The 24,003-nt window shown below is 45.0% G+C and overlaps 1 protein-coding gene across 7 annotated transcripts in view; it reads left to right on the top strand.

Annotated features, from left to right (window-relative positions):
* PTDSS1 (phosphatidylserine synthase 1) overlaps positions 1-24,003 on the top strand; it is a 67,951-nt gene that overhangs the window by 23,136 nt on the left and 20,812 nt on the right. For all 7 annotated transcript variants that reach the window (XM_027131453.1, XM_027131450.1, XM_027131447.1 and 4 more), the window contains 6 exons: positions 454-498; positions 3,781-3,905; positions 14,619-14,777; positions 18,066-18,217; positions 20,449-20,590; positions 22,508-22,620. In XM_027131453.1, coding sequence (XP_026987254.1) covers positions 454-498; positions 3,781-3,905; positions 14,619-14,777; positions 18,066-18,217; positions 20,449-20,590; positions 22,508-22,620 — 736 coding nt within the window. The remainder of the gene's footprint in view (positions 1-453; positions 499-3,780; positions 3,906-14,618; positions 14,778-18,065; positions 18,218-20,448; positions 20,591-22,507; positions 22,621-24,003) is intronic.

Consider the following 24,003-nt stretch of genomic DNA (forward strand, 5'->3'; position numbering starts at 1 on the left):
CACACACACACACACACACACACACACACACACACACACACACACACACACACACACACACACACACACACACGATGTCCAGTAGCTCCTGGGGGACTGTGAGGTTTCTTGTTAATGTCTAGTAAGTATTACATACAGTTAAAGGCTGGCCTGGTGACCTACTCGCTGTTATAACATTGTGTCCACGGGAAATTATGATCTGAGTTAAGCTTAAAAAAAGAAAAAAAGCCTCTGTTGAGATTGATGCCTGTTACAATTGTGGGGAGTGGTTGTTACAATGTGGATAAAACATTTCAACTTAGACTTTGACCCCAGAGTATTTATGTAGAAAAAAAAATTTAACAGTGGAGAGCTTTTTTTAACCCTTTATCTCTGTGGAGATCAGCATCACTGTCTTTGTTTTAGTCTTGGTTTGAAAGCAGTCTGTCTGACCTTGTAATGTTATCTCTGCAGGTCCGTTTACTCGACCTCATCCGGCCTTGTGGCGAATGGTTTTCGGTGAGTTACCCATTAGTCGGTTTAAAAATCCATTCTACTTGAAGCAAATCTTTTTCTGTATATTATAGCAGTTTTCCTTACCACTCTACTGTAAAACTTAATAACTTTTTACTTTTTGGTGTTCCTGATATCAATTTTTTATTAAAATGCTCTGCCACAAAAAAGTGCTGGTGACAGCTGAAATTCTCATACACGTGAACTGTTTCAAGCCCCCACCCCTACCCCTGTCACCACCCCGCCCCCATGCTGTTGTCTGTTAATGCACAGGATTTGACACGAGGGAGTGTGGCTTGTTCTTCCTGACGTTGCTATTCGCTGGTGCAAGCTCACGTGCATCGTATGAGCACGTTTGTCTCATCAGCCTCCAGGAGGGACTGAAACCCCAGCAAACTCCCCAGTGTTGTGAATGGGAAAGAGCTTAGAGAAAGAGAAGTCTTAGCAAAGAGCCCTGATTTGAACTAAGGTTTAGTGATAAGCATCTCATATAAACGTTGGATCTCTTATGGTTACTTGATTTCTAGTCCAAAGAGTAAAACCACTTGAGTGGATTTAAAGCATATCTTCAGAACTTCAGATATTGGCTTCATCTTACCTAAATAATCGTCAAATAAGTTATACAAGGTTCAGAAAATTTAATCTTATGCAAAAGGACCGAAAAATGGACATTTGGCTCAAGTTTGTTTATTTTTCACCCTTCAGAGATTATAGGCAGATCTCTTTGAATTTAGTCATGAATCTTGGTCGTTCGCTCAGCAGGTGTTCACCAAGTCCTTCTGCGTGGGCGGCTGCTCTGGCCCGGAGGCTGCAGGTGGAGGGGCCCCCGGCAGGGAGGGCAGCTATAGCAAACACACTGTGAAACAAATCAGTAATCAAAAAATAGCTGATGTCACGGAGCGCTAGGAAGTTTATTAAAACCACAAGAGGCACTAGTGACTAAGTAGCCGCTTTCACTTTCAGGTGAGGGGTGGCTTGAAGGAAGTGTGCTTAAGCAGAAACCCGCCTGTAAAGAAGGATCTAGGCAAAGATGCGGGGAGGAAGGCCAGGCTAAGGCAAGACTGTCAAAGGGGTCCCCAGCTAGAAGTGTGTGTCCCCAGTCAGTGTGGCCGGAGGGTAGCAGGCCTGGGAGTAGTGAGAGAGGCAGAGTTGGGCACAGATGGGACCCCACACAGCTTGGGAAGGGCAGAAGGAAGTCATGGGAGGATTTTATTTTTTTTTTTTGCAGAGAAGTGCATGATTCATTTACATTTCTTAAAAGACAGTCCTGGGTGCGTTATACTTATAGCTCATGAACTTAATATTGCTGCTTGAAGTTATGTCCTTTTTAGCTAGTTGGCTACGCCTGAGTTTTTCAGATTTCAAATGGTTCATCATGAGTCATGAGCAGTTTTATTTCTTCCCTGGGATCATGGAACACTTGGATAACCTGATGAGAACTATAGACCCTTTCGCAGTACACACATGCTCTCTCTCTCTCTCTCTCTCTCTCTCTCTCTCTCTCTCTCTCTCTCTCTCTCTCTCTCTCTCTCTCTCTCTCTCTCACACACACACACACACACACACACACACACAGAGTTCTGTGTATTATATCCGGGGCTTCAGCGATGTTGAAGACCAACTGTGAACTCTAGGTTAAGAGCCTTCTGCTCCACAAACACCTTCTTTCTGTCTTAAAATAATTATTTCAAAAGGGTGTAGTGGGGGGTGTTTGAAGTGAAAATCTGTAAAGGTAGCTGGTACCTAATATATAAGAAGGTAATCATATAAGCTTGAGCCCTGGGCCCCGGGATGCATGACTGAGTCAGCCGTGCTACTCTCAGGCCCCCCGAGCTCCCCGAGGACCGGGAGAGGCCCCATCTGAAGGCCTGTGCTATAGCCGCTATGGAGAATTTCAGCCACGGACATTCTCTCCTCTGGAGCAGCTCCCTGGGAATGGTGCCAGCCCACTTTGGATGGGGTACTGTGGTCCAAGGTCATTTGTATCACAGCGTCTAGATGTCCTACATACGCATTTTCATTCTAGCAGGAAAAGAAGTGACGAAACCACTGGTGGCTGGTTCTCAAGTCTTTCTAAAATGTCTTTACAGGCTTTTGCCTTCTTAAAGTAGATTATTAACTGTCTTTTCTAAATGATATGGGGTGATTATTAGGATACCAATTATGACATGATGTGACAGTGATGTGATGCCCGCAGGGACTGAGGTGGGGTGTAAGATGGGGATGAGTGACCCTGGGCCACCTCTTGCCTCCACACCTGTCTGTCCCTACCCCAAACTGGCCTGTCTGCCTGGCTTCACCCATCTCCGGTCTACTCGCCACCCAGTGACCAGAGTCCACTTCCTGAAATGTTACCTACATCATCTTATTTCCCCATTTGAAACCCGTCAGGTGCTCCTTCTTTCCTTTTTTTTTTTTGCGGTACGCGGGCCTCTCACTGTTGTGGCCTCTCCCATTGAGGAACACAGGCTCCGGACGCGCAGGCTCAGCGGCCATGGCTCACGGGCCCAGCCGCTCCGCGGCATGGGGGATCTTCCCGGACCGGGGCACGAACCCGTGTCCCCTGCATCGGCAGGCGGACTCTCACCCACTGCGCCACCAGGGAAGCCCAGGTGCTCCTTCTTTGACTTAAGATCAAGCCTGCAGTCTTCGCCGTGGCCCCGAGCCCCGACCGTCGCTTCATAGCCGCCTTGCTCCGTGCCCCTCTTTGCCAGCACCCAGCCACGTGCTGGCTCCTAGACCTCATTGCAGGGACCTGCCTGCTCGCCTCTGCCTGCCTGAAGGCCACGCCTACTCCTCCACGCTCTCGCCCATGGTCTGCCACTCCTGATGCTGATGAGAGCATCGGCATCCTCTTCTCAGAGAGGGTTACTGACTCCTCTCGGTCTGAACTAGGACCATATGTCAGACTCTCATCAAAGGAAAGACCAGGGCTTCCCTGGTGGCGCAGTGGTTGAGAGTCCACCTGCCGATGCAGGGGACGCGGGTTCGTGCCCCGGTCCGGGAAGATACCACATGCCACGGAGCAGCTGGGCCCGTGAGCCATGGACGCTGAGCCTGCGCGTCGGGAGCCTGTGCTCCGCAACGGGAGAGGCCACAGCAGTGAGAGGCCCGCGTACCGCAAAAAAAAACAAAAAAGGAAAGACCAGCAGCTTGTCACAGGGGTCTCCACAGCCCATGTTACAGCACCAGTGTGCGCTTTGGGCCATGAGCAGTTTGAGCCCAGTGTGTGTTGTGCGTCTGACACCGGCTCTCTCCCCGACTTGAGGATGTTTCTGTTTCCCTCAGGGCTCAGCGTGCTCTACTTCCTGTTCCTGGTGTTCCTGCTCTTCCTGAACTTTGAGCAGGTTAAATCCCTGATGTACTGGCTAGATCCGAACCTTCGATACGCCACAAGGGAAGCAGATATCATGGTACGTACTTGTCTGCTGTGTCTTAGAGAAACTGGTTGACTCTTGGGTATAGCAGGTAATTGACTTCATATTTTAAGTTGGTCCTTCTCCATATTTCCTACATAGGTATCTAAACACCAGGTCTCTGGGCAGGTTGGTGCCGTGCGTGGTTCCATGAATGGTACAGTCCAGGGAAATGAATCCTCTCTTGGCCCAAAGGGGGTGGTAGGAAGATGTGAATATTATCATCTGGCAGCCGTGGGTGGGAATTGAGCCTCTGACACTTGTAAGCTGTAGGACCTTGGGCTACAAACTTATAGCCTATTCCCTCTTTTGTAAAGTGAAATAATACTTATCTTGGAAGTTTATTGTGAGCTAAACGAAGGCCTAACGCGATGCCTCGCACACACCAGGTCCTCTGACGCAGCTGCACCTGCTGTGTCAGTGTCACCCTTGACCCCTCTGCTCCCTGACCCCAGCCCTGATGCTGTGATTCTTCCCACCTGCTTGCCATGAAGGTGCCATTCGTAATGACGGAGGCCATTTCATTCATTATTTTTATTAAATGACAATAAATACTTTCTTTCTTGGCTAAAACTACTCTGTACTTTGACTTCTAGTGAAGAGACTATTTTATACTGTAATACAGTTCCTTTCCTTTTTTACTTTTTAAAGTGCCTAACATTTAGTACAGATTGAAGAAACACCTAGTGATGATCAGAAAAGGAGAACAGGCATTTGGACCGTAGATGGGTCCTTGTTTAACAAACAAAAAAGCAATACAGCGGGACTTAATAAACAGTCCAAGAAGTGATCATTCCAGCATAGTTGAGGTTGGTCAGACCCTTCTTGGAATGGTGTTTCCAGATTTTATCTTTATCTTTTATAAAGGACAAGCTAAAGACAAAAATAGGAATGCCAAAAATTATTTAAAAGTGTCAAGGAGAAAAGTCTGTCTTGGAGTTTCTTCCTCTGAGAAAGAGAACGGTACAGGGTGATGTACAGCTTCTAATGATGCTGATGATGACAGTTACAGTGAGGCTGACAGCAGTTGCTGATTGTGGACTGTCTGCTCTGCCAGGTAGTGTGCTGGGTGCTTTATATTACAGTCTATATGTTAATGCCTCCATTTTACCAAGGAGGAAATAGAAGCTTAATATAAGATCCCTCTGGGTCCCAAACCTACATTTCCCCTCAGGCCGGTGCCTCAAGCATATAGTTATTACAATAACAAGTGTTTGACACTCACAGGCATCTTACAATATGGATTGGGAGAAGGATATCCCAGATTATATTTCTCCCCGCAAGTTTCCCGGGTCTTTAAGCAAAATTGGACATATTATGAAGTAAACTAACTTCAGGTGGATTTGCTGTTGTGTCTCTCAGTCTTGTTCTCACAGTCAGTGGGGGGAGGTTGAATCTAATAATACTTTGACATCTACCTTCCTTAGGAATTTGACATCACAGGGACATCCGATTGTCACAATTACAGCCCCAAAGGAGCTGAAACCGGCATTTAAAACTAGTTTTCAGGGATTGGCTAATTCTTTCTTGCCAAACAAAACCCGAAGCTGTTTTCAACTTCTGCAGTTCCAGGTGGTGGTAGACCAGCCTCAGTCTTCATCTCCAATCCCTTATCACTTTTTACTTCCTTAAAGGAATCTTTTACAGTTCTAAGGATCTGTTCATTGATGGCTCTAGAGAAACGCATTTCCTTGTTAGAACCTGTGGTAAGGAGAGCGCCTTTATGCAAGACAGAAGCCTTTAGTTGCCTGGCTGCAGGAGCCCTCTGCCTTCCCCATTCCTTCAGCTGCCACCTATTTCTAATCCTGATACCAGGCTCTAGTCCGTGCCTGGTATCGCACATTGAAATTCAGACTCCCTTTTCCCTTAAAATTAACATTATAACTTGGAGTTGGGGAGGCAGTCATTGAAATCCTGTTAGAGGCAGTCTTTTGTATAATTGGAAACTTTGCTATGTTCCTAAATATTTATTCTATTCAAAAATAAGGGCTTCCCTGGTGGCGCAGTGGTTGAGAGTCCGCCTGCCGATGCAGGGGACACGGGTTCGTGCCCTGGTCCGGGAAGATCCCAGATGCCGCGGGGCGGCTTGGCCTGTGAGCCATGGCCACTGAGCCTGCGCGTCTGGAGCCTATGCTCTGCAGAAGGACAGGCCACAACGGTGAGAGGCCCATGTACCGCAAAAAAAAAAAAAAACAATGTGTTCTAAGCGTCAGACAAGCTTTGTGAGCACATCTGAATTGGAGATTGGGTGGTCTGGAGCAGCCGTCTTCCGTTTAGTAAATACTCACTGAGCTTTTCCTACATGCTAGACACTGTGCTGGTGGTGGTGGGGAACAGGGTAGGCCCAATCGCTCCCTCTCCCCTTGGAGCTTAGACTCTACAAGAAGGCAAATTAAACAAATTATCATTGGCTCTTTTTCTAAGAGAGTTGTCTAAGACAACTCCAATAATTTTTTAAAATTTTATCAACACAGGCCCAATCTTCTTTCATTCCACCCTCCCCCCGCCGCCAACACACACATATCTTGCATTGTTATCAGACATTATATCCAAATATATGGATTTTTTTTTAACATAACCACAATGCCGTTTTCAGTCGCTTCAAGGTAACAGTATGCAGCGTTCACGTTTCCCCAGTCACCTCGTAAAGTTTTTTTACAGTTGATTTGTACAAATTAGGATCCAGACAAGGTCCCCATATTGCCTTTGTTGCAGCTCTTAATCTGCAGTCCCTCCATACCGTTTTTCAATGTCGGAGGTTTGTTTGTCAAAGAAGCCACATTGTTTATTTTATGGAGCTTCTCGAGTCTGGATTTTGTAGCTTGCATTTCCAGGGTGTCATTAACGTATCTCTCTGTCCCCCTGTATTTTCTATAAACGGAAGTTAGATGTAGAGGCTGGATGGGGTCCAGATTCCAGTCCAGTTTCCGAGGCAGGGCTGCTCATATATGGTGCTGTGTATCACACTAAGAGCCACACGGTGTCTAGGTGTCTCTCTTTTATAACGTTAAGCTTGATCGTAGGGTCAGGAGGTCAGCCTCAATTGTAAGATGCACCATCAATCACAAGTATGACTTTGGGAAGGGGAAAAGGGAAACCTTATATTATATGTGCACCAAACATTGTAATATGTTGAAATATCCACCAAATTCTCAAAATGCTAAATGTGAAAAAGATGTGTCCTAGAATCAAGAAAGCACAATGTGGGGGAGGGGAGGGGTTCCCACGCTCGGAAAGGCCCACTCACGGCGAGGGAATCAGCGCGGACAGGGAGAGACCTTCGGGGGGTTGGGGGATCGGAGGGGAACGCAGCCAGCGGCTCCCCCGCCTGCTTGGCCCCAGGCCTGAAACTCTGCCCTCCAGGGTCGCCTCTGGCCGCGGAGGTCCTGAGCCTAAGCCCTGCCCCCCAGAGCCTCTTCTGGCCTTTTTTTTTTTTCTGTTGTGGTCCTGTTTTGTTCTTGTTTCATTCTTATTTTTATCTTTTCTAATATATGTTTTATCTTTGTAACTTTATTTTATTTTTTTTTCTTTGTTATTGTTCTGCTCCTTTTTGTTTGTTGCCCATTTCTTGTTTTTTTTTGTGGCACTGTGTGGCTTGCGGTGGGGTCTTGGTTCCCAGGCCGGGGGTTGGGCCTGAACTCCTGTGAGAGAAGTACTGAGTCCAAACCCCTGGACTAACAGAGAACTTCAGGCCCAGAGAATATTACTCGGTGTGAGCTCTCCTGGAGGTCCTCATCGCGGCACCAAAACCCGGCTCCACCCAACTGCCTGCAAACTCCAGTGCTGGATGCCTCAGGCCAAACAACCAGCAAGACAGGATGCAGCCCCACCCATCAAAAAAAATGAGACAACAAAAATATATGTTACAGAAGAAGGAGCAAGGTAAAAACCTACAAGACCAAATAAATGAAGAGGAAATAGGCAACCTACCTGAAAAAGAATTCAGAGTAATGATAGTAAAGATGATCCCAAATCTCGGAAATAGAATGGAGGCACGGATCAAGAAAATACAAGAAATGTTTAACAAGGACCTAGAAGAACTAAAGAACAAACAAAAAGTGATGAACAACACAATAACTGAAATGAAAAATACACTTGAAGGAATCAATAGCAGAATAACTAAGGCAGAAAATATAGCAAATCTGGAGCAAATAAGTGAGCCTGAAGATGGAATGGTGGAAATAACTGTGGAGGAGCAGAAGAAAGAAAAAAGAATGAAAAGAAATGAGGACAATCTCAGAGACATCTGGAACAATGTTAAACGCACCAACATTTGAATTACAGGGACCCCAGAAGAAGAAAAGAAAGAGAAAGGGTTTGAGAAAATATTTGAAGAGATTATAGTTGAAAACTTCTCTGACATGGGGAAGGAAATAGCCACCCAAGTCCAGGAAGCACAGAGAGTCCCATATAGGATAAACCCAAGGAGAAACATAGCTGAGACACATATTAATCAAACTAACAAAATTTAAATTCAAAGAAAAAATATTAAAAACAGCAAGGGAAATCAACACATAACATACAAGGAAATCCCCAGAAGGTTATCAGCTGACTTTTCAGTAGAAATTCTGCAGGCCAGAGGGAGTGGCAGGATATACTTAAAGTGATGAAAGGGAAAAACCTATAACCAAGATTACTCTACCCAGCAAGGATCTCATTCAGATTCAACAGAGAAATCAAAAGCTTTACAGACAAGCAAAAGCTAAGAGAATTCAGCACCACCAAACCAGCTCTACAGCAAATGCTAAAGGAACTTCTCTAAGTGGGAAACACAAGAGAAGAAAAGGACCTACAAAAACAAACCCAAAACAATTAAGAAAATGGTCATAGGAACGTACATATCGATAATTACCTTAAACGTGAATGGATTAAATGCTGCAACCAAAAGACACAGCCTTGCTGAATGGATACAAAAACAAGACCCATATATATGCTGTCTACAAGAGACCCACTTCAGACCTAGGGACACAGAGCCTGAAAGTGAGGGGGTGGAAAAAGATATTCCATGCAAATGGAAATCAAAAGAAAGCTGGAATAGCAATACTCATATCACATAAAATAGACTTTAAAATAAAGAATGTTACAAGAGACAAGGAAGGACACTACATAATGATCAAAGGATCAATCCAAGAAGAAGATATAACAATTATAAATATATATGCACCCAACATAGGAACACCTCAATACATAAGGCAACTGCTAACAGCCAGAAAAGAGGAAATCGACACTAACACAATAATAGTGGGGGACTTTAACACCTCACTTACACCAATGGACAGATTATCCAGACAGAAAATAAATAAGGGAATACAAGCTTTAAATTATGCAGTAGACCAGATAGACTTAGTTGATATTTATAGGGCATTCCACCTGAAAGCAGCAGAATACACTTTCTTCTCAAGTGCACATGGAACATTCTCCAGGATAGATCACATCTTGGATTACAAATCAAGCCTTGGTAAGTTTAAGAAAATCGAAATTGTATCAAGCATCTTTTCCGACCATGATGCTGTGAGACTAGATATCAGTTACAGCAAAAAAACTGTAAAAAACACAAACACATGGAGGCTAAACAATATGCTACTAAATAACCAAGAGATCACTGAAGAAATCAAAGAGGAAATTTAAAAAAACACCTAGAAACAAATGACAGTGAAAACATGATGACCCAAAACCTATGGGACACAGCAAAAGCACTTCTAAGAGGGAAGTTTATAGCAATTTAGTCTCACCTCAAGAAACAAGAAAAACCTCAAACAATCTAACTTTACACCTGAAGCAACTAGAGAAAAAGATAAAAAAAAAAAAACCAAAGTTAGTAGAAGGAAAGAAATCATAAATATCAGAGCAGAAATAAATGAAATAGAAAACAATAGCAAAGATCAATAGAACTAAAAGTTGGTTCTTTGAGAAGATAAACAAAATTGATAAAACTTTAGCCAGACTCATCAATAAAAGAAGGGACAGGACTCCAATCAGTAAAATTAGAAATGAAAAAGAAGAAATTACAACTGACACCACAGAAATACAAAAGATCATAAGAGACTACTACAAGCAACTATATGCCAATCAAATGGACAACCTGGAAGAAATGGACAAATTCTTAGAAAGGTACAACCTTCCAAAATTGAACCAGGAAGAAATAGAAAATATAAACAGACGAATCCCAAGTAATGAAATTGAAACTATGTTTAAAAATCTTCCAACAAACAAACATCCAGGGCCAGATGGCTTCACAGGCAAATTCTATCAAACATTTAGAGAAGAGCTAACACCTTCTCAAACTCTTCCAAAAAGTTGCAGAGAGAGAAACACTCCCAAACTCATTCTACGAGACCACCATCACCCTGATACCAAAACCAGACAAAGATATCACAAAAAAAGAAAACGACAGGCCAATATCACTGATGAACATCGATGCAAAAATCCTCAACAAAATACTAGCAAACAGAATCCAACAACACATTAAAAGGATCATACACCATGATCAAGTGGGGTTTATCGCAAGGATGCAAGTGATACAGCCACTGTGGAGAACAGTATGGAGGCTCCTTAAAAAACTAAAAATAGAACTACCATGTGACCCAGCAATCCCACTACTGGGCATATACCCTGAGAAAACCATAATTCAAAAGGGCACATGCACCCCAGTGTTCATTGCAGCACTATCTACAATAGCCAGGACATGGAAGCAACCTAAATGTCCAATGGCAGGGGAATGGATAAAGAAGATGTGGTACCTATATATGGAATATTACTCAGCCATAGAAAGGAATGAAATTGGGTCATTTTTAGAGATGTGATTTTTAGAGTCTGTCATACAGAGTGAAGAAAGTCAGAAGGAAAAAAATAAATATCATATATTAACGCATATATGTGGAATCTAGAAAAATGGTACAGATGACCCTATTTGCAGGGCAGGAATAGAGATGCAGATGTAGAAAATAGATGTGTGGACACAGGGGGCCTGAGGCAGTAGGTGGTGGGACGAATTGGGAGATTAGGATTGACACATACACACTACCATTTGGAAAATTGATAGCTAGTGGGAACCTGCTGTGTAGCACAGGGAACTCAGCTCGGTGCTCTGTGACCACCTGCATTGGTGGGATCGGGTTGGGAGAGTGAGGTCAAGAAGGAGGGGAGGGCTTCCCTGGTGGCACAGTGGTTGAGAGTCCGCCTGCTGATGCAGGGGACACGGGTTCGTGCCCCGGTCCGGGAAGATCCCACATGCCACGGAGCGGCTGGGCCCGTGAGCCATGGCCGCTGGGCCTGCGCGTCCGGAGCCTGTGCTCCGCAACGGGAGAGGCCACAACAGTGAGAGGCCCACATACCGCAAAAAAAAAAAAAAAGAAAGAGGGGATATATGTATACATATGGCTGATTTACTTCACTGTACAGCAGAAACTAACATCGTAAAGCAACTATTCTCCAATAAAAAAATTAAAACAGCTAAAAAAAATAAGAATGAAAGCATAATGATTTCAGTATACAGTGCAGTGCGATAAAGAAAAAGATATGGGTGCTATTAGAACTTATAAAAGAACCCCAATCTAGTCTGGGAGGTCAGGGAATGCCTCTGTAAGAGCTGATATCTAGGTTGACAACTAAAACATGAGTGGGAATTAGCCAAGCAAAGTGGGAGTAGGGGGCCGAGGCCATTATTCAGGAAGAAGAAACAGCCTGCATGGAAGCCCCAGCTTGGGAGCTGGGATCAGTCAAGAGTGAAGGAGAGGAGGAATTAGAGGCAGAGGAGGGCAGTTCCTGAGGCTGGGGAGACATTGGTGAGGAGTTAGGATTACACTGTGAATGTAATAAAAGACCCTGAAGGTTTATAAGCAGAGGAGGTACACGATCTCCATTGGTGCTTTAGTGGGTCAGTAAACATTACGCCCATCTCCAGTCCAGTGTTGAAACTGGGGAAGAAAGATGCACAGGATCAGCTGATTTCTTCCTGGTTGAAGCTCAGTGAAGCAGATGGCTTTAGACCTGGGCCACTAGTGCTAATCCCCTGCCCCGAATTAGGCCTCTGCTCCCCTGTCCCATTGGACAACCACGGGCTTCTTCCCACAAGACAGAGCCTGACTCACAAAACTTCCTCCAAGGTTGAAAGAGCAGATGGGAACCTGTGCTGTCTGTGGGCAAATAATTTCCAAAGAGAGGACCCTAAAGAGGGTGGAATACATGTGTTCTCAAGGTTACCACCTTCCCCAGGGAGGAAGGAGCGAGAGAGCAGGGCAGGAGGCCCAGAGATCCTTCCACACTGGGAAGGCTGTCTTCCCAGACACACACCCCCCCACCCAAACACACACACACCCAAAATGGTCTGATTTGTGATCTGCAAAGTCATTTTGTATGTAGAGAGTCGATTACAGAGAGATGAGTTAAAATCTGCAGTCTTCAGCTGGAGCTGGGCAGTCAGGTGCTTATCAGAGCATCATGTGTACGTTTCATAGTTTTAGAAAGCTACTGCAGGCATCTAAGCAAGAAATAACAGTGGTGGTGGGATAGACGGAGGAAAAAACACTTGGGGAGGTAAAATGAATAGGACTTGGTGTTTGGTTAAGTGTCAGGCAAGCAAGGGAGAGGGTGGAGCCACCCAGGTGAGTGATCTACCAGTTGGGAGGTGGGCAGAATCTGTCCTTACTTACTGCTTACTTCCACCTCCCCAGACTTGGCTTCCCCACCTCTGTGTCCTCATTTCATGCCTTGTCCTCCCGCTTCCAGGGGTTCGTGCCTGCGTGTGCTGCTCCCCGTCTGCATTAGACCACGGTGTCCTGCATCCCTCCCAGCACCAGGATCTCGGGATCTTCCAGATGTGATTATTGGCAGATTTGTTCATAATAATTATATGCCAGTAGACACACCTGGCTCTTTATGGGTTTCAAAGTGCCTTTACATTTGTTGAACACATAAATATTCTCTTAGAGGGCAGTAGAAAGGCCTCCAAAGTGGTCTTCAACCTATGATCCCCTTAAGAACAGATTTCTGAAAACAGAACTTAGCCCTTTCTTATCTAACCCTAAGCAGCCCACTCTGGAGTAAATAAGAGGATAGGGTGGGTGAGGAATTTGGGGTTGACTGAGCCTTAAGCTCTCCTTAACCTTTAAGCTGTCCTTAACCTAACGTGTTACTGCTTTAGCCCAAGGGTCTCTCTGTCCGTCTGTGATTCGTGGAACAGGCATGTGCTCCAGAGCCTGGAAGGAGAACTTTCATCTCATTGCAGTGCAGTTTGGTCTTTTTAAGCCTTATCTTGACTCACCCCTATTGATTTTTTTCCTCTTTTCTCTAGATTTCCCACTTACACATCATAATACCACATCAGAATGTTTCTCAAAAAAATACAATTTTTAAAAATGTCCTTTGAGCTTTGCAAATTAAAATGGATTAGGTCTGAGAAAGGCTTCAGAAGTCTGATGCGGTAGGTTTCAGAAGAGACAGAGGAGCACCATGGTGCTCTTTTGGCTCCCTCAGAAAGTATTGCTTCTAAAATTTGAAAATATTATACTTTATAGGTATTCCGTCAGCTGGCTGAAATCTTAACTCCTTCCTATCAGATTAATTTGGGGAAAAAAGAATGTGAAACGTAGAGCTTCCTGAGAAATGTTGTCATGTGATAACTACTTCATAATAAACACAGGAGTATAAGGAAGTTGATTTAAAATTACTTTAAAATATATTAAAAATGAAAAGGTTAGAAGTGGAACCTAAATTCTTCAAAGCTTTATAATGTTTTAATATTTAAATTATGTAATATTTGCTACAGTTTTGGGTGGAAGAGTAATTCTGTTTTCTTCTAATTTCTGAAGTTGGATGTTTCAGCTTTCCTTCTTTCCTAATAAAAACGTTTAAGGCTTTGTATTTTCCTCTAACTTCTGCTTAACTGCATCTCATCATTTCGATGTGTAATGTTTTCATTGTCATTTAATACTGAATATATTTTAAATTCCTGTTATGATTTCTTTTTTACTCCATGGTATTTAGAGATGCGTTTTAAAATTTCTGAACCTATTGGGTTTCTAGTTATTCTTTATTTGTTGGGATTCTATTTATGTTTTTGTTCATGGCTTTAACACAGTTGCCCTATGAGCAAGTGACATGGGCTATATGATACCACTACTTTTTTTTTTAAATAAATTTATTTATTTATTTATCTTTTTTTTTTTTTTAATTTTTGGCTGCGTTGGGTCTTCGTTGCTGCATACGGGCTTTCTCTAGTTGCGGCAAGTGGGGGCTACTCTTTGTTGCAGTGGCTTCTCTTGTTGCGGAGCGCGGGCTCTAGGCACACGGGCTCAGTAGTTGTGGCATGCAGGCTCAGTAGTTGTGGTGCATAGGCTTAGTTGCTCCGCGGCATGTAGCATCTTCCCGGACCAGGGCTTGAACCCGTGTCCCCTGCATTGGCAGGTGGATTCTTAACCACTAAGCCACCAGGGAAGTCCCGATACCACTTCTTTAAGATGGGTTAAGCCTTTGTAAAATGGTTTTGCTTCCCACTTTAACCAAGCTTTTGCAATTCAGAGCAAAGCAATTCTGGTGTATAAACTCTAATACTTGTCCATTTTTCCTCAAGCAACTTCAGTTACCAAAACTTTTTATTGGGTAGGACATATATTAATTATCAAGATCATACCAGTTCTTTTTATTTTCCAAATCCTGGAAGCAAGTTGATTTCTAGAGTATTACTAATTATTTCCTTATTATTTTAAACAGGAGTATGCTGTGAACTGCCATGTTATCACCTGGGAGAGGATTATCAGCCATTTTGATATATTTGCCTTTGGACATTTCTGGGGCTGGGCTATGAAGGCCTTGCTGATCCGTAGTTATGGTCTCTGCTGGACAATCAGTATTACCTGGGAGCTGACTGAGGTAAGAAGGGGGTGTGGGCTGCTATCTAGATGCTACAGTGTGGACAGTTTATATGCAGGAAGAAGATAGTCCATCAGTTAAGAGTCAAGTAATCCATTCTGCAGCTCCTGTGGTACAAAACTGTTTAAATCCCCAAGGGATATTTTATACCTTTGTCAAACAAACAGAGAAACTCCTTGTCAACTTAAGGCCTGCTCTGTCTCACAGGTCTTAAAGAGAAACAAATGGAATCAAGCTAAAGAATGAAGTTAAAATCCTAAGCAAGATAATTGAGTGGCAATGAGGACATCTGCTAAGAAGCTAATAGGTAGTTTACCCACTAACTAGTTTCCAGTTAAATAGAATTGTGGTGTTTGGGAATTATGAGGCCATCCAGGACATTGTGTCACTTAAAAACGGATTCCCAGTGTAGCTCAAATATCACGGTCATCAAAAGTTTGTCTCATTCAATGAATGAAAGAGATATATTCTTGAAAAACTATTACCAATATGATATTTTGGGAACTGGTTCATTTATTGTTCAGTTATTATGTTATTCTTAAGCATTCCCGGGGACAGAATTTGGCCGTGTGCACAGTTATTTCTTCATGCCTGTCGTTGTCCTGACCCTAACCTTTAGCAAAGCATGCCAGTTAGATATTCGCTTCTATTAGTGTTCCTCTCATGGCCCCGAGGCTAGAAGCCCTAGTTCAGGGTGTGGGCAGGGTTGGTTCCTTCAGAACCTGTCCCAAGCCTCTCTTAGGCCTCTGCTCATGGTTTGCTGGTCATCTTTGGTGTTCCTTGGCTTGTAGATCACCATAGTCTCCGCCTCCATCTTCACGTGGCCTTCTCCCTGCATGCGTTCACATGGCATTCTTTTCATAAGGACACCAGTCATGTTGGATTAGGGACCGACTTCCTCCAGTAACGACCCCTTCTCAACTATTACATCTGCAGTGACTGCATTTGCAAATAAGCTCACATTATAAGGTCCTGGAGCTTACGACTTCCATCGTATGGATTTTTGAGGGAGAACAATTCAACCCATAACAGTGCCCAGCACTGCTCATACATCATCCTGAATCTTCACCATAACCCAGAAGGGCAGTATGTATTCCCAGTGTACCGATGGGAACCAGAGCTCAGAGCCAGGAGTGGATCCAGGGGTGCTTGACGGGGAACACAGCCCGTGCTCCTGCCCTCGTACCACGGGCTCCCTCTAACTTGCAGGCATCTTCAGGACCTCACCGCCATGAGACCTGTGCAGGGCACTTGGCCTTCCTCAGCCTCCCTTTCTTCCTCCCCTGCCCCCCCACCCCCGCCCACTGGGCCTCTTGCGCCTCCCTTTTCCTGGTGGCTCTTTTCTCAACACCTCTCCAGTTCATCCCTCTGCTGCACTCTCCCCTCTCATCTGAATTTCCCATCTCCTCCCTGCACACTATCTTTTGCCAAAGTGAACCTTTCACCCCTCAGCCCGATCACCTCCTTCTATTGAAAACTCTTCCCTGTTGGTCCGTTGCTCTTAAGACAAAATCCAGGTGGCTTCTGAACCAGCCTCTGAGGCCTGGTGTTCGCTGGCCCAGCCCACCTCCCCAGCCTCCTTGAACCCTCTCACCTGCCCTCTGCTCCAGCCAGCTTTGCATTCTTCACTTCAAAGATGCTGTGTCCTTTCCTCCCACGGAGCCTGCCTCTGAGTTCCTCCCTCTCTGCCCTGCTCCCTGCACTGGCTGGGCTCATGTTTGTACACCTGGAAATAGAGCACCTGGCTCTTCTCCTCTGAAACACTCAGCATAGGTTAAATACTTGATAGATGTTTTCTTTGCTGCTAAACGTTATGCCTCAAGAGGACAGGGCCCGTGTCTGCCCAGTCCCAGACCCCAGCACTCTGCCTCACACATACAGGCACACGCTCCCGAATCCCCAGGGAGTGAACAAATGTGGCTCCTTCCAGGTCTCTGACTCCGCTCTGCCTGGGCTGTCTCACCCCCGAATCCGGTACTTTCCAGAAAGGCTCCTCGGGCGGACGTACGTCCTCCACATCCCCTAACCAGTATTATTTCAGCACATCTGTCGTTGGCTTCTGCAGAAGTTTCTCTCTGCCCCGTGTGAGTTAATGCTCCATGTCACGGCTTGGACCTGGGAATGCAGTCCCGGGTGGTACGTGGATCGCTGGGGGCCAGCACACAGCCCCTCGCTGTCACATGCGGCAGCTGTTCAGTATCTCCTCGGAAGCAGGCACATCAGGAAGGCAAACTCCTCGTACAATATTTGTATTCTTTTACAATCTATGTGACGCTTTCATGAATAGTTTTAACTTGTAGCATTTATTATATTACTTCAGAGGTTTATAATCATGGGGTTGCCCCTTTCCAGAGAACTGTCAGGCGTTGTCTTTGTAATTTCAGACCTCCTTAAAGCGGGCCTTCCCACAGCACCCCATGCTGCTTGATACAGCCGACGGGTCCTTTGTTTTGGACAAAACTATTTCCGTAAAAGACTTCTGTTCCACCCTTGATCTCACTGCGCCCTTTTTTTGGAATGTCCTCACTTCATCTCCATCTCTTGAAATCACTCATTCCTGTCCTTAATGATCCCACTCCACCCTGTCTTCCTTCCAGAAGTCTACCGCCATTGCCGTCTATCCAAATGAATCTCTCAGTGTCCCAATTTATGTCACCATTGTAACACTTGCCACAGCATACCTGATTTTGTGTTCTGAATAAGCGTCTGGCCTCTGCCCTTAAGATCAAGAACCTTGATCCATTTTATCTCACCACCTTGTACATCGTAGGCACTTAATAAAAGATTATCGCTGCAAATCAGTTAGTGTGGGATTTCCTATTAAGCTAATTTACCACTTACTTACTGTTTTTCTCAGATATCTATAGACCGTTTCTAAAATACACAGCTTAAATTCTCAAGCTGCTAATTTTGAGGATTCTGCCAGTGCTCTGTAGACAGTTAGGAACACTTTGCTCTCTTCTCTCTTCTGGGTCCGTGTCATGTTGTCATTAGCCAAGGTAATTTACTGGTAGTATTGTTCAAGATGGGTTATCATTTCTTTAAAGCCCTGTGTCCAAAAAAAGAGGAGCTGTTTGGATTAGCAGTATTTGCGAACCATCCACAAAATAAACAAGAATCTGATTACAGACCTTGGTTGTTTTTTTTTTTTAATACAGCAGGAAAACCTAAAACATCAGCAAGTTTTGCTAAGAGAATGTACTATTAAAAGGAAAGTTACCTTTCTGCGTGGTACCCCAGGTTTGTTTTTTTCACGTTTGTTTTTTCATCATCGCTTGTGTTTCTCAGCTTTTCTTCATGCATCTTCTGCCCAATTTTGCCGAGTGCTGGTGGGACCAAGTCATCCTGGACATCCTGCTGTGCAACGGTGGTGGTATCTGGCTGGGCATGGTCGTCTGCAGGTTTTTAGAGATGAGGACTTACCACTGGGCAAGCTTCAAGTGAGTCATCTTCCTCCGGGCCCTGAGTCACGGTTTCTCACAATGTAGATATAACTGCCTCAGTAGCACGCAACATGAGTACGTTCTCTGATGATAAGGAATAAATTATGCATTAGTAACTGGAACTCAAAAATGATTATAAGCCCAGTTTCAGGCGTTGATCCAGAAAAGGCTAAATCATTTTCGAGTTTTCAAATCCATCCCCTCCTTTTTATCCATATGCCTCAGCCTGAATTCAGACTCCCACGGCTGGATTGATTAGTCCCTTGTCCCCAGGTTAACCCCTCTAAGGCTTCTGCCGCCATTGCTTGAATGATCTTAGGAACATCACATCCGTCATGTCATTTCCCTGTGGTGGCTTCTCATGGGCCTTAGGACAAAGTCCATAGGCTTGGCAATTATAAGTCACTTATTCATTCTGTCTCAAATTTATTTTGTTATGTGGTGTAAGGGGGAGATTTCGCAACGTTATTGTGTTTGATTAACCGGTTTTCCCTGTCCCTTTCATGAATAATCCTTTCTTTGGCCACTGACTTGAAAGGACACTTTTTAATATATTTCATACAGTATATACTGTAACAAAATCTGTCGCAGTGCTGGGTGTTGCTCCAGGCAAGCTTCATACGCAGTATCTCATTTGAGCCTTACATCAATCCTAGGGATAGACGCTGCCATTCTCTTCACGTTAGGGTTGAAGGTACTGAGGCTTCAGTGTAGTAATTTGCCTGAGGATACCCAGCAAGCAAGCAGTAGAGTCTGAAATTACATCAGGCCGTCTGGGTCCTTAAACACTCCATAATGCTTCCCTATTTTCATACATTTATGCTTCAAATTCAACTTGAGAATCATCCTGTCAAGTTCCCAAGATGTAAGCGCAACTAATGAACAAAAAAGTCCTGTTGGTCTTAAGTTACATTAAACATATGAATGTATATAGATCAGGTTGGATTAACCTTTTCACTACATTAAGTATTCCAGTTCTCCATCACGCTGTATCTCTGTTTATTCCCATCTTCCTCTACCTCTTTCCGTGAAGTTTCACCATTTTTTTTTTTTTTTTTTTTTTTTTTTTTTTTGTATGTGGGCCTTCCCCTTTTTTGTTGTCTCCCGTTGCGGAGCACAGGCTCCGGACACGCAGGCTCAGCGGCCATGGCTCACGGGCCCAGCCGCTCCGCGGCATGTGGGATCCTCCCGGACCGGGGCACGAACCCGGTCCCCTGCATCAGCAGGCAGACTCTCAACCACTGCGCTACCAGGGAAGCCCTCACCATTTTTTATATACAGGTTCTTCATCATTCTTGTTTATTTTTGGATAGTCTCTGTTTCTTTGTTGCCCTTTTGCCTCAAATCTTCTTGCTGGGAGATTTTCTCACTGCATGCTTGTTGATGGGTGGGTGAGTGAGTGAAGGAACAAACCTGGTTTCCTTCTACTCCCCCTTCCCAACCCCCTTCTCCCTCCCCAAGAACAAAAGGCCTGGCCTGTTTATCCTTATGCCGTCAGCACTTTAAAACGGTGTCTACGACCTAAAGGTCCTCGCTATACATCTCTGTTGAATTTAAAAGATCTTTACCATTTATTATATCGTATGACCTTGGATTTCGGCTCTCCTGGTCTAGCACAAGAGGACCAGAATCTACCCCCAACTCTGAGGTTTACAAAGAGAGCCGGAGTCAGCCATTCCCTTTCTCGGAGCCCCAATGTCGTCATTTGTGAAACGTGGGACTCTTTGTTTCTATCACAGGAATATGAAGTTGAGTGATTTCTAGGATTGAAACCAAGAAAGATTAAAAACCACTGTCACTCCAAACCGTTCACTTAATTGAGGAAGGTATAGAGTGAGGAAATGCTGTGGGTCCCCTCACACGTGGAGCTTGTTCTCTGTTTTATCAGGGCACCCTGGGGGCGGGGGCATGGGTGGGAGTGGTGTCCTTCCTGGCCTAGTTCCAGGTGGCTGTCTGTCATGTACCTCAGCTTCTTTTGTCACCAGTTCACAAACTGTGGCCTGTGCTGGCGTGGCCAGTGCACTGGTGCTCCCCACCTGGCCTGCTGCTCTCAGCACATCACCTGTGAATAGAGGCCGCTGTTGGAGAGACGTTCAAATAGAAAGGAATCTTTCCGTTCTGAGCATTGGTTGTAAAATAGTCAATGCATTTTTCACAGTTTTTTGGTTTTTTGTTTCTTCCCCCTCCTATCTCTCTGGATTTTCACCGGAGCTGTTTTCTTCTCACAGGGACATCCACACCACCACCGGGAAAATCAAAAGAGCCGTGCTCCAGTTCACTCCTGCTAGCTGGACCTATGTTCGGTGGTTTGACCCCAAATCTTCATTTCAGAGAGTGGCTGGAATATACCTTTTCATGATCATCTGGCAGGTATCTCTTCAAATGCTCAGAAGTAGGGGAAAACAAAATAAAAACCATCCGGGAATTTAGGGTTCATGCTAGTTGACATTACTTATCAGCTTGATGCTTTAGAAGATGTAATATTCTGCAGCTGACATATAGAATTAAAGTGATGCTGTTACGCCTAAGGTCTTGCTTCATCGTGAAGACGTTTTAAAATATGGATCTTTGAATTACAAATTGGAAACAGATTAAAATTCCCTGTAAAGACCTTGTGCTCAGCATCTATCACCCAGTGAGTTAGGCATTGGATGACCTTCTCAAATGATCGTTTTCAGGACCACAGCAACAAACGTAAGGCTTTTTCTTACAGTCCAAATTCAGTATTTGAGTTTTAAAATTGTGCCTCAGCTGTTACCACTTTGGGTGATTTGTAGAACGCTAAATACAGAAGCCCTCTGCTACCTGTGGGGACTGGAGCCCTTTGGGGACCTGGGCCCTCCAGAGTGGTGTCGGCGGTGGAGAGAGGCTCTCGCTCCAAGCAGACTGAAGCGATTCAGACAGCCAGGGGTCTTGGAAAGGGATTACCCAACGACTCTGTTTTCCAGAGGCAGCCTTTTTTTATTGTCCCTCCTGTCCCAGGTTAATTGTTTCACAACTTTGGGAGACTAGCTGAGGGAAACCAGCTTTCACCGGAAGGGTCTTTCAGAATCATCAGACATGTTTTGAACACATATGCACAAAATACTCCCAACATAAGGAGAAAATGGGTATGTGTCACTTTAAAGATAGACTGTCCTTGTCCACAGAGGGAGAAGAATAATGCCCATGTCAAGAAATGGAGTTTATGGCTACAGAAGTGTTCGTGAATAGTTATATAGTCACCATGGTTTGGGGAAGTCAGTGTGTAGGTAAATGGAGTGTGATTAAGTTTTACCTTATGGGGCAATGCCAGGGAAGGCATTTCTTTTATTACGAGGACCTAGGAGGAATTTGGATTTGCCCAGGAGAGAGAGCGGGATGTGCTCCTAGAACAGCAGAATTCCACTGGGCCCACTTTCCCCTTGATGGTGAGCACGGTGCAGTGATCAGCTTTCCTTATGTGGTGATGAGTGAACCGTTTTTATTTTATATCCTTAAACTCAGCACTGTGGGGAAAGGCGCACATTTTATGTCACTGAAATGAACCTGCTGGTCCACGTGATGTGCTCTTAAAGCAGTGACCTTTCCTAATCTCTGCACCTTGCTTAATCTGGAGGGGAAATGCAGTGGCCTCTGGGCGTTGAGCACAGATTTCCCGGTGGGCATCTCTTTTGTGCTGCCAGGACTGGTCATGGGATGAGCGGTACTGGGCGCTACCCTCAGGGAGCAGTCCCACTGCCAGGTGAAGCCTGGACCAACCCCACACCCACTTTTAAGAGCTGCCTTCGGTTGAGGATCTGCTCGGTCCCTGGCACGAGCTGACCGAGTCCACAGTCATCTCTCAGTCACGCACACGCGCCTCAAGCTTCTTTTGGTTATTGAAGAGCCTACTTTCCTGCTGTCAGACTTCTCAACCTGGCCTAATTTCTGCCGGGCTGCGGAGGTGTTCCACGGTACAGATTCGTTGTCATCCTTTCGCTCTTAAAGCATCTCTCTCCCGACTGTCCCAGCAGCTCACACACGTGAGCCAGGTGACAGTCACGTGAATCTGGAAACACAACAGATGGCTGATGCCCCCTGTGCCCCTCTCAACACCCAGCACCTCCCCTGCACCCCTGCTTGGTTGGTACCTGTGTTGTACTGGTTGTTACCGGGCTTAAGCAGCAACCCTTAGAGACGCGGTATGTCTTCTGGAAATGCTTTGAACATACCAGTTATTTTTAGCTGTAGAACGTCCATTGAAGGAGTAGATGTTCATGACTTAGCACGAAGCACCAGGTTGACTCTCGCCTCCTTCTTTTGCAGCTGACTGAGTTGAATACCTTCTTCCTGAAACATATCTTTGTGTTCCAAGCCAGTCATCCGTTAAGTTGGTGTAGAATTCTCTTTATTGGCGGCATCACGGCTCCCACAGTGAGGTAATTCTGTGTTAGCATGACCGTCAATTGAGCATGATTACCTGCTTTGTATTCTCCTATGTAGCATAAAGGAAGTCACATAAGCTAGCAGATTTTCCGTGAAAATGTCATTCTGAAGAATTATACATCCAGGGGGAAAAAAAAAGACTTATACATCCAGAATATGAAGAAAACGTTTTGCTTCTCAGACCTCAGTAACATGAAGACCAGCACTGCACCATTATTTTCAAACCCCTTTAACGATCTTCACTGCTGTCCTTTTCTCCCCCGTAGCATCCTACTTAAAACAAAACGAGTAACAGAAATGCTAAGGTTTTCTTCCTGAGATTATTGAAAACTAACAAACTTTTTTATGGTGGATTGAAGTAATAAATTATGTTATTTTTAGAATGAGACTTTATTAGTTCTTTTAGAGCCAATTAAGTTAATTTCCTTTTAAAAATGTCCTTCCTGGGCTTCCCTGGTGGCGCAGTGGTTGAGAGTCTGCCTGCCGATGCAGGGGACAGGGGTTTGTGCCCCAGTCCGGGAAGATCCCACATGCCACGGAGCGGCTGGGCCCGTGAGCCATAGCCGCTGGGCCTGCGCGTCCGGAGCCTGTGCTCCGCAACGGGAGAGGCCCCAGCAGTGAGAGGCCCGCGTACCACAAAAAAAAAAAAAAAAAGTGTCCTTCCTGTGGTCCTCCAGGACAACAGGGACAAGGATGGGTGTCCATGCCCTCCTTCCCCTGGATTCATGACTCATGTAGGGCCTTAGAGATGAGGCGGTGTTCAGAGACTGTCCCCGACGTGGACCGATTCCAGTGGACTTCAAAGCAAAACACTTTCATTTGTTTCATTGTTCCTATTTGGAAATGGCATTGGGGTTTTGTTTTGTTTTGTTGGGTTTTTGGGGTTTTTTTTTTGTTTGTTTTTTTATGGTACACGGGCCTCTCACTGTTGTGGCCTCTCCCGCTGCGGAGCACAGGCTCCGGACGCGCAGGCTCAGCGGCCATGGCTCTCGTGCCCAGGCGCTCCACGGCACGTGGGATCTTCCCAGACCGGGACACGAACCCATGTCCCCTGCATCGGCAGGCGGACTCTCAACCACTGCGCCACCAGGGAAGCCCGGCATTGGGGTTTTATATCTAGTGTGGAGGACCGGCATTGATCAGTAGAAACACCCAAGATCTCTGCACAGCTGATATAAATACAAACCAAGCAGATAAAAGAGTTTGCTCTTCAGAAGCTGTAGGATAACTTAATTCATTATTTGTAATGTACTTGTGAACTACACAAGTAGAAGGTCTCACTTGCCAGGGAGAGTGGGTGTTTTCCTTGGTCAGACGTAGCCCTCACCCCCAGCTAGCACCTTTTCTTGTCCTCATTCGTTATTACAAATATATTT

Source organism: Aethalodelphis obliquidens, unplaced genomic scaffold (assembly GCF_003676395.1).
Source record: "Aethalodelphis obliquidens isolate GAN/ISIS:26980383/991018 unplaced genomic scaffold, ASM367639v1 scaffold39, whole genome shotgun sequence".
Lineage (NCBI taxonomy): Eukaryota > Metazoa > Chordata > Mammalia > Artiodactyla > Delphinidae > Aethalodelphis > Aethalodelphis obliquidens.